Source organism: Microtus pennsylvanicus, chromosome 2 (genome assembly GCF_037038515.1).
Source record: "Microtus pennsylvanicus isolate mMicPen1 chromosome 2, mMicPen1.hap1, whole genome shotgun sequence".
NCBI lineage: Eukaryota > Metazoa > Chordata > Mammalia > Rodentia > Cricetidae > Microtus > Microtus pennsylvanicus.
This window is the reverse complement of record NC_134580.1, coordinates 32,748,939-32,763,182: the sequence shown is the minus strand read 5'-3', so window position 1 is coordinate 32,763,182 and position 14,244 is coordinate 32,748,939. Positions and strand designations below refer to the sequence as shown.

At 40.5% G+C, this 14,244-nt stretch overlaps 1 protein-coding gene across 2 annotated transcripts in view; it reads left to right on the top strand.

The window, feature by feature from the left end:
- Atf7 (activating transcription factor 7) overlaps positions 1-14,244 on the top strand; it is a 110,022-nt gene that overhangs the window by 72,754 nt on the left and 23,024 nt on the right. For both annotated transcript variants that reach the window (XM_075960829.1, XM_075960831.1), the window contains exons 4-5: positions 236-354; positions 7,025-7,162. In XM_075960829.1, the coding sequence (XP_075816944.1) occupies positions 236-354; positions 7,025-7,162 (257 nt within the window). The remainder of the gene's footprint in view (positions 1-235; positions 355-7,024; positions 7,163-14,244) is intronic.

Below are 14,244 nucleotides of genomic sequence, written 5' to 3'. Positions count from 1 at the left end.
TAAATCCAGAATTGAGAGAAGGTGGGTATGTGGTTAGTCACACAGAACATTGTCCTGTCTTCCCCCTGCTGGCCCTGAGACAACACAACACAGACAGCCACCGGTAGCTTAGAACCACCATCCACCCACAAAAACTCCAAAAGAGCTCTTCTTCTCCAAATACAATCTCTGTGCCCTCTCGTTTTAATCTTAAATTAAAACTAAAACACATTTCCTTTTCTTTTTATGTCTACAGATCAAACGCCTACTCCGACTAGATTCCTAAAGAACTGTGAAGAGGTGGGGCTTTTCAATGAACTAGCTAGTTCCTTTGAACATGAATTTAAGAAAGCAACAGATGAAGATGAAAAAAAGGTAAGTGTGGCTAGAAAGAAAAGCTGGCAGTGGTTAGACTCAGGCTATTTTCATTGTGCCTTGAAATTTGCTCGACTGATTAAAGTCTGGAATCATGGGGTTAGTTCTGTAAAATCAGACAATACTCAGTATCCTAGCCATTCATCCAGGTCTTGTAGGAGCAAGGGTGAGATGGGTCTCGCTGTGTAACTGGGGATAGTTTCTATGTCACTTTATAATCCAGCTTGTGGGACCCCCTTGCTTCATTGTATTAAGACCTGGGCTGTTACGCTTATCTGTCATCTAGCATCAGGTGGAGGTCTAGCTTTGGGTTCTGGGGTCTTAACTAATATCATATTTACTTTTCTGACAGTCCCCTTAGCAATCTATTTGTTTCCCATGTAAATATGACAGGGGGCTAGAAAGGTGTCTCAGTGGTAAAAGTGTTTGTTGGTCTTACAGAGCCCCAAGTTCAGTTCTCAATACCCGTGCTGGAGATCTGACACACACTTCTAGCTTCCTGTGGAATGAATATACACATATTGAACACATGAACAATAATAAAAGTTTTGAAGAATATGAATTGGGAGGTTGAGGTAGAGAATTACAGAACATTCCAGGTCAGACCATGCTATATAGTAAATTCCAGGTCAGCTTGAACTACAGAGACACTGACTAAGGCAACCAAACAAAAGTATGAGTTACTCAGATTTTATTAGGTATCTTTTTTTTTCTACCAATTATCTTTGTCAGGGGTGAGGGGTGGCTAGAGATATAGCTCAGTGGTAGAGTGCTAACCCATGCAAGAGCCTGAACCTCCACACTCCCACCACCAGTATAAGGAAACAGGCACCGCTGTCTGTAAACTGATTGTTTGGGTAGTTTATCTATTTAGGGTCTCACTGATATGTAGCCCTGACTGGCCTCAAATTCCTAGACATCTGCCTACCTCTGTCTCCTGAATGCTGGAATTACCGACTCACTTGTTATTTTTATTCAGTTTTCCAGCCAACACATGTGTTGAATTTCCTCTTTTTTGTTTCTGTATGTAGGGTGTTGCATTCAAGTAGCTTCCTAGCACTACTTAATAATTCCGCTGCAGCCCTTTAATACACTTCCTCATGTTGTGCTGACCCCAACCATAAAGTTATTTTCATTGCTCTTTCAGAACTGTAATTTTACTACTGTTAGGAATTGTAATGTGAGTATCTGATATGTAGTATATCTAATCTGCAACCCCTGTGAAAGGGTTGTTCAATCCCCACAGGTTGAGAACCACTGTCCCTAGGGCATTAGAGAAAAATGTTTTCAGCTGAGTGTGATGGCACACCTCTGCATTTGGCACACTTAAGAGGCCAAGGGAGAAGAATCATAAATTTGAAACTCTGTTTGAAACTAAAATAAGGTTGTTCTCTTATGATCTTGCAAAGGTGATCAGTAAAAATAAACAAGTGTAGTCTTGAAAGACTTCAAAGATTCTTGTATAAAAGAGGGATTGCATCCCAGGCATGGTTGTACACAGTTGTAATATTACAGCATTCAGCAAGCTGAGGCAGGAATATCTTAAGTTTGGCTGCGTAACAAGTTCTAGGGTACATGGTAAAACTATGTTTCAAGCTGAGCAGTGGTGGCACACACTTTTATTCCTAGCATTCAGAAGGCAGAGATAAGGCAGGCAGATCTCTGTGATTTTGAGGCCAGCTTGGACTGCAGAGCAAGTTTCAGGACACACAGAGGCTACACAGAGAAACCCTGTCTCGGAGAAAAAAGACAATGTTTCCAAATATATATATAATTTAGAGGCCAGCACAGTTGGTAAAGTGCTCACTTAGCACACACAAGTCCTCAGCACCTGCATGAACTGGCCTTGGTGACACACACCTGCAATCCCGCATTCAGAAGATAGAAGCAAGAGGAACAGGTTAAAAGTCATCCTCGGCTATATACCAAATTCAAGGCTAGCCTGGGCTACATGAGACTCCGTCTCAAAACAAGAGTGTTAAATATGGAGAGCTGGAGAGATGGCTCCGTGGTTCAGAGCTCTTCGCTCTTCCTGCACTTGCAGAGGACCCAAGTTTGTTTCCCAGCGTCCACACTGCCTGTAACTCCAGTTCCATGGGATCCAATACCTCTTCTAAATTCCTCAGGTTCCTGTACCCACGTGGTACATATATACACTTAGGCACATATACACATGTGAAAAGAAGGAGGAGGAAGAAAAAAGCACTAAATTTATTTTTTTCTTTTTTATTCTTATTTTATATATTACATCCTAGCCAGTAAATTTATTTTTTGGGGCCAGAGATTGAAGCAGAACAACTATGTAGGAGATACCATAATGTTCAGATACATGAACATACTTAGTAAAAAAAAAAATACTGTGGTTAAGGACTGATTCCTTCTGATTCTAAGACACTGTGATACTGGTTTAACTTCTGTGTGTTCTAGATTCCCAGAGAATCTCTTCATTTAGAAGACTAGAGGATAGTTCTGAAAAATCAAAATCAAAAGAAAGATAAGGAGCTTGTAGGGGAAAGAAATATGGAAAGATCAAGTTAGGTATGGTAATGTATCCCTGTAGCAAGAGGGTCACAAGTCACACCAGTGGTGGTGGCACACACTTTTAATCCCAGCACTTGGGAGGCAGAGGCAGGCAGATCCATGTGAGTTTGAGGTCAGCCTGGTCTACACAGTGAGTTCCAGGACAGCCAGGGCTACAGAGAAATCTTGTCTCAAAAAAAAAAAAAAAGACACAAGTTGTAGGCCAGTTTGGACTACACAGCAAGACCCTGTCCAAAGTAGTCAGGGGAGAAGAATGATCAGTTTACAGCTCTAAGAGATCTAATGCCTCTAGCCTCCATAGGCACCCACATATATGTGCACATGCCCACACAGAGACACATACGTAACATAATTAAAAATAATAATAAATCTTTAAAATCAGGTCTGTGGTTACATCATACTTCAGAAAAGATTCCAATACATGTATATCAAGATGTATATTTTAATAATGCATGTGCTTCATTATTGTATGATATAAATGAGGACTCAACAAATTAGAAAAAGTTTCCACAAGAGCAGCATATTTATAACTAATGCTACCATCCAACTTAAATTGTGAAAATATAAGATAAAGTATCACTGGTTCTCCTCATAGCTATCTATGAGATGCTTTTTCATGCTCTTTCCCGGTGTGTGTGGTATATGCTCCTGTGCAGGTGTACTCATTTGTGTGAGTATATATGGAGACTAGAGGTTAATGCTGGGGGTCATTCATAAGTGCCCCTCCATGTTTTGTTTTTGCTTAAGTGAAAGAGAAAGAGACAGAGAAGACAGACAAAAAGAGAGTGAGTGAGTGTGTGTATACCTGTGTTCACATGGATGCACATGTATGTCATGGCCTATATGTGGAAGTCTTGAGACTTCTCCCTTTTACCCTCTGAACCATCTCAGTGGCCCTTAAACCTCTATTATTATTGTTTTGAAAGAGGCTTTTGCTATATAACCCAGGCTGACTTGGAATTCTGTATGTGACCTAGGTTGTCCTCAAGTTCCTGATCTTTATATGTCAGCCTTCTAAATGTTGGGAGTACATTTATACACCACCACACCTGGCATATCAAATTCAATAGGCAAATTCAAGAAAAATAGCTTCCCTGGACTGGGAAGATGCAGTAAGGCACTTGGCACCAAACCAATGATCTGATCTCAGGACCCACGCAGTGACAGGGGATAATTGGAACTGGAGAGATTACTCAGCAGGTAAAAGCCCGGGCTGCTCTTTCAGAGCTCCTGGATTTGATTCCCAGCACCCACCTGGTGGCTTACAACCATCTGTAACTCCAGCGCCAAGGCATCCAACACCCTCTTCTGGCCTCCTTGGGCACCAGGCACACAAGTGGTACACAAACATGCATGCAGGTAAAACATCCATACATGTAAAATAAAATTTTAAAATAAGGAACAAAGGCAAGAACTGGCTCTCAAAAGTTGTCCTCCAGCATCCACATACACACCACAGCACTAACTACACCACAGCTCTACACTACACCACAGCACTAACTACACCACAGCTCTACACTACAGCACAGCTCTACACTACACCACAGCTCTACACTACACCACAGCACTAACTACACCACAGCTCTACACTACACCACAGCACTAACTACACCACAGCTCTACACTACAGCACAGCTCTACACTACACCACAGCTCTACACTACACCACAGCACTAACTACACCACAGCTCTACACTACACCACAGCACTAACTACACCACAGCTCTACACTACAGCACAGCTCTACACTACACCACAGCTCTACACTACACCACAGCTCTACACTACACCACAGCTCTACACCACACCACAGCTCTACACCACACCACAGCTCTACACTACACCACAGCTCTACACTACACCACAGCTCTACACTACACCACAGCTCTACACTACACCACAGCTCTACACTACACCACAGCTCTACACTACACCACAGCTCTACACTACACCACAGCTCTACACTACACCACAGCTCTACACCACACCACAGCTCTACACCACAGCTCTACACTACACCACAGCTCTACACTACACCACAGCTCTACACTACACCACAGCTCTACACTACACCACAGCTCTACACTACACCGCAGCACATTTGATCCCAGCATGTACACACGTGAATAAATAAGAGGAAGAAAAAATAGAATTTAAAAACGTTAACATTTCCTGCTCATTGCTTTATCCTTCCTGCTGCCATTTTTTAGCTCACTTAACGTTTTCCTTTGGTGATTCTCTCTCTCTGTCCAGGGGTGGCCTTTTCTTCCCCTTGATGAGAAGCACAGATGTGGTGGAGTCTTATCTCCAGGGGTATTTAATGATCCTGAAACTTTCCCAAACCACAATCTTTATAGGAGATGGTTCTTGGGAATTCTAAAGGGAAGTTTTCTTAGAGGCTTCCCTTCCCATCAGTGTGTCTTAGAATGAGCTAAATTGGCTCTGAGATTTAGGAACAAAGAAAAAGTAAAGCAGAAATAAAATCCTTTGGGGTTCCTCACCCTATGAGATGGAGAAGAATCATTGCTACCTCTTTAGTACAGTACACTGAATTAGTTTGCTGCTCAGGCTTCCAGAGGTGAAGGTAGCAAGTGATGGTGTACATCTGTCATCCTAGCACTTGGGGTGGGGAGGTGGAAAGATAATAAGTTCAAGAGTTCAAAGCCAGCCTAAGCTACACAGCTGAGACCATGTCTGGGGTTGGGAAAGTAGCAAAAAAAGTGGTAGGAACAAATTCCCCTTTCACCAAGAAGCCTAGGATATAGGAAGAAGAGAACAAAGGATCCACTTTGACATGAAGCTGGTACAGCATCAGGGTTCTTATATCAGATAGTTTACTATTCCCTGCAAAGCCATTTACAGCTGCCAATTAAGTTAGGTAGTGGCACCTCTGCCTGGAAAGTTATTTACTTTCTGGTTCCTCTGGTACTGTCTCTAAGACCCATTTTTTCTTTCTTTTTTTTAATATTTATTTATTATGTATACAATATTCTGTCAGTGTATATGCCCGCAGCCCAGAAGAGGGCACAGATCCCATTACAGATGGTTGTGAGCCACCATGTGGTTGCTGGGAATTGAACTCAGGACCTCTGGAAGAGCAGGCAATGCTCCTAACCTCTGAGCCATCTCTCCAGCCCAAGACCCATTTTTTCATTGATGAGATGAGACCAGCCTTTCCTTTCTTTGTTTATCCCCAAACCCGGTATGAAGTTTCTAGCCTCCTGCCCTAAACAGATTGTGATCACCGTCTAACATGACAGGTTCCCCAGAAAAGATCTTTTCTATCTTTTTTTGCAGCACTTTAATGGCTAGTTTGTCTTCTGCTGCTTTTGGTAACTGGTTAATAACCAAGGCATTCTGGTTGGCAGAGAAAGTGTTCACAGTTCTCCAATGACCAGCAAAGCTGGCTGGGAATTGATAGGTAATTGATTCAGAAGTTCTTTTACTTTGCTGGGGGGGAAATATTATAAATGTAGCATTTGCGTGGATTTAAGTGGCATTTATTTTACATGTTTTTAGGCATTACAAGTACTTGCTTTTAACTGATGTTATCTTCATTTTGTAGTTAGGGAACAGAAGCCCCAAGAAGATACTGTGACTTGACCAGAGTCTACATAAAGCATGAATCTACATTTCTCTGGCACTTGGCAGCTCAGGGTTTTGACTGTTGTATAAAGGAGCAGGACCCCTTGTTCCATCCCGCCGGCTAGCTTACACCCAAAATAATCACACAGAAATTGTATTAATTAAATCACTGCCTGGCCCATTATTTCTAGCCTCTTATTGGCTAAATCTCACATATTAGTTTAACCCATTTCCATTAATGTGTATCGTCACTTAACTGTGGCTTACTGGCATGAGTTTAACCAGCATCCATCTTGGGCAGGAGAACCATGGCGTCTGCCTGTCTATCCTTCTTCCCAGCATCCTGTTCGGTCTACTGTATCTATCTAAATTCTGCCCTATCAAAAGGCCAAGGAAGTCTCTTTATTCAGCCAATGAAAGCAACACACAAACAGAAAAACCTCCTACACCACTTGACCAAGAGCTGAACTTGGTGAATCAAATGCCCTGACCTCATTGTTACAGGCATCGTGAAACTGAACTCCACTTACTGTTTTCCCAACAGGGTGCTCCTGGGCCTCTTGACATGTCTCTGCCTTCTACACCAGACATCAAAATCAAAGAAGAGGAGCCAGTGGAGGTAGACTCATCACCCCCCGACAGTCCTGCCTCTAGCCCCTGCTCCCCACCACTGAAGGAGAAGGTAAAATTCTCTCCCAGAAGTCATCCCAAATGTTAGTTTTGATTCATAAATGGTATTCATAAATGGAAAAAGGTTAGCGGGCGGTGGTGGCTCCGCACTTGGGAGGTAGAGACAGGCAGATCTCTGTGAGTTCGAGACCAGCCTGGTCTACAACAGCTAGTTCCAGGACTGGCTCCAAAGCAACACAGAGAAACCCTGTCTCGAAAAACCAAAAATAGATAGATAGATAGATAGATAGATAGATAGATAGATAGATAGATAGATAGATGGAGAAGGGTTGATTGGACTCAAAGGAATGAATGTCTTTTCTTCCTTTCGTTTCTTTTCTCTCTCTCTCTTTCTCTCTCTCTCTCTCTCTCTCTCTCTCTCTCTCTCTCTCTCTCTTTTTTGATAGCATCTTATTGATGTAGCCCACACCGGACTTTTGAACTCAATCCTCCTGCCCTAGTTTCCAAATATGCACTATCGATATGTCTATACATAATTTGAAAGGAATCTTAAATATTTAAGCAATGTAAATAAATTACACCTACTCCGTCATCTAACAATTACACTTCCAACTCCAAATTGAAGAGACTGTTTTGTGTGTATACCAACAGAAATAAGTAAGAATGTTCATAAAAAATGTTATTTTTTTTCTGTTTGTTTGTTTGTTTTTTGAGACAGGATTTCTCTGTAGCTTTGAAGCCTGATCTGGAACTCTCTCTGTAGACCAGGCTGGCCTCGAACTCACAGAGATCCACCTGCCTCTGCCTCCTGAGTGCTGGGATTAAAGGCGTGTACCAGCACTGCTCAGCATTACTCATTTTTTTTTAAGTGTCTGGAAGCTAGAAAGATAACTTAGTAGGTAAAAGTGCTTGCTGTGCAAGCATGGGAACTCAAGTTTAAATCCAGAAAATCTTACCCACCAGGTAAGTAGTATGTGCCTCTAATCCCAGTGCTTTTGCTGTGAGATAGCAGGTACAGATAGACAGAAGATACCTTTGGAAGCTGTCTAGCCTATTGTTTACAGTGGTAAAAGAAGAGTTCCTATCTCAAAACAAGGGGAGGAACAAACCCAGTAGTTGTCCTCTGACCTCCACATGACCACACTCACACACAAACATATACATACCACATACACACATGCAGGCAGAAGTTACTGTCCCACCACTTCCCAAATAATCGACACAGAGACTTAATATTAATTGTAAATGCTCAGCCAATAGCTCAGACTTATTACTAGCTAGCTCTTACATTTATGTTAACCCATATTTCTTATATATGCTCTGCCACACAACTTGGTACCTTTTTTTCAGTATGGCATGCCCATCTTACTTCTCGCCCTGCATCTCTGGCAACTCCCCTGACTTTACCCTTCTTTATCTTTATTTAGAATTCTCCTAATCTGGCTCTCCTGCCTAACCTTATTTTGTTCAGCTATTGGCCAGTCAGCTTCTTTATTAAACTAATCATAGCAGTAAAGGAATATTCCACAGCATTTCCCCCTTTTGTCTAAATAAAAAAAGGAAGGTTTTAACTTTAACATAGAAAAATTATATACAGCTGCTGTGAAACAATGGTCTTGTGTTGTTTTAATAAAACGCTCATTGGCCAGTAGCCAGGCAGGCACAAGTATATAGGTGGGGCGACCAGGCAGGAAGTAGAGGCAGGGCGATGAGAACAGGAGAATTCTGGGAAGAGGAAAGATGCAATCTGCAGTCTTCATCCAGACACAGAAGAAGCAAGATGAGAATGCCTTGCTGATAAAAAGGTACCAAGCCACATGGCTAACATAGACAAGAATTATGGGCTAATGTAAGTTATAAGAGTTAATAAGAAGCCTGAGCTAATAAGCCAACCAGTTTATAATTAATGTAGACCTCTGTGTGTTTCTTTGAGACTGAACGGCTGTGGGACTGGGCAGGACAAAAAGCTCTGTCAACATACAACAAAAACAGTTATTAAAAACAGTTACACTATCCAGTCCATTTGTATTTGGCAATATTAGAGAAAATACTCTATTATCTATCTTAACTTGGTGGGTCTAAAGTTTTACATCTAATTTACCTTTTTATCATAATTAAGGAAAACTATAATTACAGCTGTCTAGTCTTTAACTCCATCAAAGACCACAGAAGGGTAAAATGTTACCTAATGACAGGGACATTAGGCCACGTGGACAGTCACCCTAGGTTCCTCTAATGTTGGGGCATCCAACTCTGGCCTACAGGCTTAACATGTCTGACAAACTTTCCTGAGAAGCAGGGAATTTTGAAGGACTCTCCTACCTTATCTTGGCAAAGTTCAGCAGTTGCATTTCTTGTATCCTGCTGGTGCAGTGGACAGTAACTGTCAGTAATTGAGGCAAGGGCAGTTTCTTTGCTAGCTTTTGCCATAAAGAAAGCAAATTCCATATGGAGTTTCTTCTATGCCCATTAAGATAATCTCTGAAGCAAATTGGTGCTGCCAGGAACAGATGTGTCTCATTGTCATGAAAAACCTTAGGTAATTAAACATTAAATACCATATTCTGTAGGTCTTTGACATGATTAAAGACCATCTATCTATCTGAATTTATCTATGTATGACCTTGAAAACATACCTAACATGACTATAAATTTGACTTACTGTAGGTAACTATTAATCTGTATTTCCTAATTATACATTACTTTTTTTATATAGTTTTTTTTTTTTTTTGGTTTTTCAAGACAGGGTTTCTCTGTAGCTTTGGAACCTGTTCTGGAAACTAGCTCTTTTAGACGAAGCTGGCCTCGAACTCACAGAGATCTGCCTGTCTCTGCCTCTCGAGTACTGAGATTAAAGGCATGCAGCTCCACCACCCAGCTTATATATTACATTTTTAAATAAATACAATACTTCCAAACAAGAGTAGAAACATACATACAGCATAACAAAATTAACTTTAAATTTGTATCAATAAACCAAAATACATACCAATGTAAAATATTTTTAGATGAATAATTGTTTTTGGTTTAAGAGATTTAATAATCTATCCTTTTATCCCATCATTTCTGTGCCCTATCCCCCTTTTCCCTTAGAAAGAGATCTTTGAATTTAACTCCTATGTTTAGCTTTTTTCGTGACTATGACCACTAAAAATTTGTAACCAAACCTCCTTAAATGATGACAACCATTTATACCGAATCTTTTGGGAATGCAGATGTCACTCTCTAGTTTACTTCTTGTTGTTTGTGGACACTGTTATTGTTGGGAGACCCTTGAGAAAATCAGGATAACTATTAGGCCCTGACTGAAATAGTTTGTGAGACTGGACCGTCTTAGTCAGCAGCTTTGAAGCTGTTCTGGATGCTGAATCACCTGGGCCATCCGCTTTCATTGGTGTCTGGCCCCAGAAAATACATAACCTTTTAAAGGTAACATACATATCTGTATTAATACAAGTATAGACTGTATTGTATACAAATCAGCCAAAGATGATTTTTTATTACATGTTTGAGCAGGTGTCTTGCATACACATGTCTTGTAATTCTTCTAGGTTTATTTCTTTGTGTCTGTAGTCAGGATTTCAAGAAGGTCTTCCTCAGTGAAACCTGATCATCCTTAACCTTGAACAAATCCACAGCCTCTCATTTTCTGTGGAAATAAAAGCATAACCTCTTTCTAGGGCTCGAAAGGAATCCACAGTATCAGGGTACACTAGACTTTTCTATCTGAAAGGGTTAGGAAAAAAGACACACACTCTCTTAATTATTTCCTTCAAACCTTTATTTATTTATTTATTTTTGCATTCCCTTCTTTCTTCTCTCATTCTTGATGTTTTCTAACTCTGTCTTTACTCTTGATGTTTCCCTCTAACTCTCTCACTTTGATGTCTTCCTTCTAGCCCATTTTAACTCTTTCTAGCTCTGTCTCTAGATACAGCTTATATACCCCAGCAAAATCTTTTAGGTAATATAAAAATTACAGTGTGGTTACATTCAGTTTTTCAAGTGAGTTATTATAATGAATACAGGTAAAAACATGTTTTTTATCTCCCTTACATGATTAAAAACAAAGTCACCCCAATAACCCACATACATTTACATCTAAGTAACTTGTTACAGATTACAGAATATGAGCAAGTATTTTTCTCAGCCAACTCTTTATTGGCAGGCTGCATATTGCTGTTACAAAGAATCAATCATTTTACTATTTATCTTGAAAAGTAATCATATAAAGAATCTTAAAGAGATCACAAACCTACACATTTATACATGAAAACCATCAGCCATCTATGCTTAAGTCTTTAGGGTGCAAACTCACTCATCAGTAGTTTCTTTTTTTTTTAAATATTTATTTATTTATTATGTATACAATATTCTGTCTGTATGCCTGCAGGCCAGAAGAGGGCGCCAGACCTCTTTACAGATGGTTGTGAGCCACCATGTGGTTGCTGGGAATTGAACTCAGGACCTTTGGTAGAGCAGGCAATGCTCTTAACCACTGAACCATCTCTCCAGCCCACCTCATCAGTAGTTTCTTATATCAGAAGATTGAGGCCAGGAATGGGCACAAGGAATTAACCATCACCTTTGGTCACCAACCAACCCTAGCAAGGAAAGTATGTCAGTTGGGCTGCTTTGTATTTTGACCCTCACCTAATGAATTTATAGCTCGGCTATGTGTCCTCGTGAACTTTGGATTTTTTGGGTTTTTTTGTTTGTTTGTTTGTTTGTTTTTTATCCTAAGGCTATTATCAAAGCATCTGCTCTAACCTGAAGTTATTTTGGAGCTTTGTTACAGCTATTGACGCACACCAAAATCTATGACTGTATCTTTCAGCATTAAGATTAAAGGAATTTAAGCCAGCCTGGCTCTGGGAGTCAATTGCTTTCCTTAATCATTAACTTGAGCCACAATCTACACAGCTTCTTGACATTTATTTTTATTCATCAAAACTCTGTATATGCTAACATTATTATTATTGATTAGACAGTACAGCTTAGAAAAGAATTGTCTTCGGTGACAATACACAGGTAAAAATGCCCAGTAGAACAGGATGTATCCATGAGATAGACACATTACATTACAGGCAGTGGGGTCTCCCCACACCCACTCACACCGTACCAGATACCAGAGAAAGATAGCAACATGTAAAGGCACAACAGAAGCAAAAGACACTCTGGGATCTGTGACCTTGTCTAACCGAGATTCACCCACCAGAAGAGTTTCTTCCTGGTGGACTGACACCTTGAACTAAAATTGCTACTTGCTACTCCTCTGATGTGATCCCTGGCATCTTCCCCAAAGTTACATATCTTTTGACTTAAATTTTGAAGTCAAGATATTTTTAAAATGGGCTGGAGAGATGGCTCAGTGGTTAAGAGCGTTGCCTGCTCTTCCAAAGGTCCTGAGTTCAATTCCCAGCAACCACATGGTGGCTCACAACCATCTGTAATGAGGTCTGGTGCCCTCTTCTGGCCTGCAGGCAGAAGCATACAAAATAAATAAATATAAAAAAAAAAGATATTTTTAAAATATATAGGTTGGTTTAATCTAGTACCTTTTATAACCCAATGTCTCTTAGCAGCCAAAAAAATTTAAAGACAGCACAATAACATAGGATCCAGACTTTTTGTGTATTTTTCATCTTTGCTTAGCTTATTTCTTTCATATTATTTTATTCCCTTTTTAAGGACTTTATTATTTTAAAACTATATATATTTTTTATGACTGTCTATACTGTCTTTTTTCTCTCCCATACCTATGTATATTTTTAAACACACTGTAACCTGTTTAGAGGGTTTTTTTATCCAAATCTCTCTTTATTACATATCTGTAATTTTTTTCTAACTGCATGAGCCTTTAAACTGTTAAGCAGTATGGCTAGGAGCAAAGCCTCTCCTTTGGCGGCTAGCTCTGCCCCACACAGTTCCCTCGAAGGTACCCGAGGGAGAGCCAATTTACCATCCCAACTCGGGGGAGTTTTTGGTCCACTCTGCCAAGTAGTGTACCTCCTACTGCTCATAAACCCCATTTAAGTTTTTGGTAGAAGGGCCTCTTAAAAGAGTCATGTTAATTTTTTTGCCACTAGCACTGAGCCAGAAACCCATCTCTTAAAGGAGCCATGTCTCTGCTTCTCTCCAGCAAACAGCCTACCTGAGAAAAGGTGGTTACCAAGAAGCCATGCTTGAACCTGTTTTTGTGTTTAGAATCTTTTTTTTTTAAAGCTTTGTCAGGTCTTATATGGAAATTCTGGCCCCACATTGGCTACCATTTGTAAGTAGAGTTTTCGTGTGCTGCAGTTGCTCTCAAACATGCTGAGGCTGATATTAATTATAAATGCTAGCTAGCTCTTACATTTATGTTAATCCATATTTCTTATCTATGCTTTTTACTTGTCTTAATACCTTTTTTTAAAAAAATTTTATGATTTATTTATCTTTATTTTATGTGCATTGGTGTGAAGGTGTCAGATCCCCTGGAGCTGGATTTTCAGACAGTTGTGAACTGCCATGTGGGTGCTGGGAATTGAACCTGGGTCCTCTGGAAGAGCAATCAGTGCTCTTAACCGCTGAGCCATTTCTCCAGCCCCCGCTTAATACCTTTTTTTAGTATGGCATGCCCAACTTGCTTCTGTCTGTGCATCTCTGGCAACTCCCCTGACTCTGTCCTTCTTCATCCCAGAATTCTTCTAGTCTGGCTCTCCTGCCTAAACCCTATTTTGTTCAGCTATTGGCCAGTCAGCTTCTTAATTAAACCAATCACAGCAACATATATCCACACGGTGTAAAGGAATATTCCACAGAACATACTCAGATTAGAAGAGAGAATGAAAACATTCCGAGTATCAATCAACCAAAAGCTGATGATGTAGCTAGGGATGGCACTTGCTTAGTGTTCACAATGCTTGGATTCCATTGCAGCAACAAACAAATAGTGGTATAATAGTGGTATATCTCTGCCTCCGCCTCCCAAGTGCTTGGATTAAAGGTGTGCGCCACTACCGCCCTACTGACAGAGAGTGATATGTGTGGCATTTGATGAACCAGGCTGAAGATGAAGTTTAGTGGCAGAGCACCTGCCTATCCTGTGTAAGGCTGTGGGCTCAATCCTGAGTACCACAAAAAGAAAAAAGG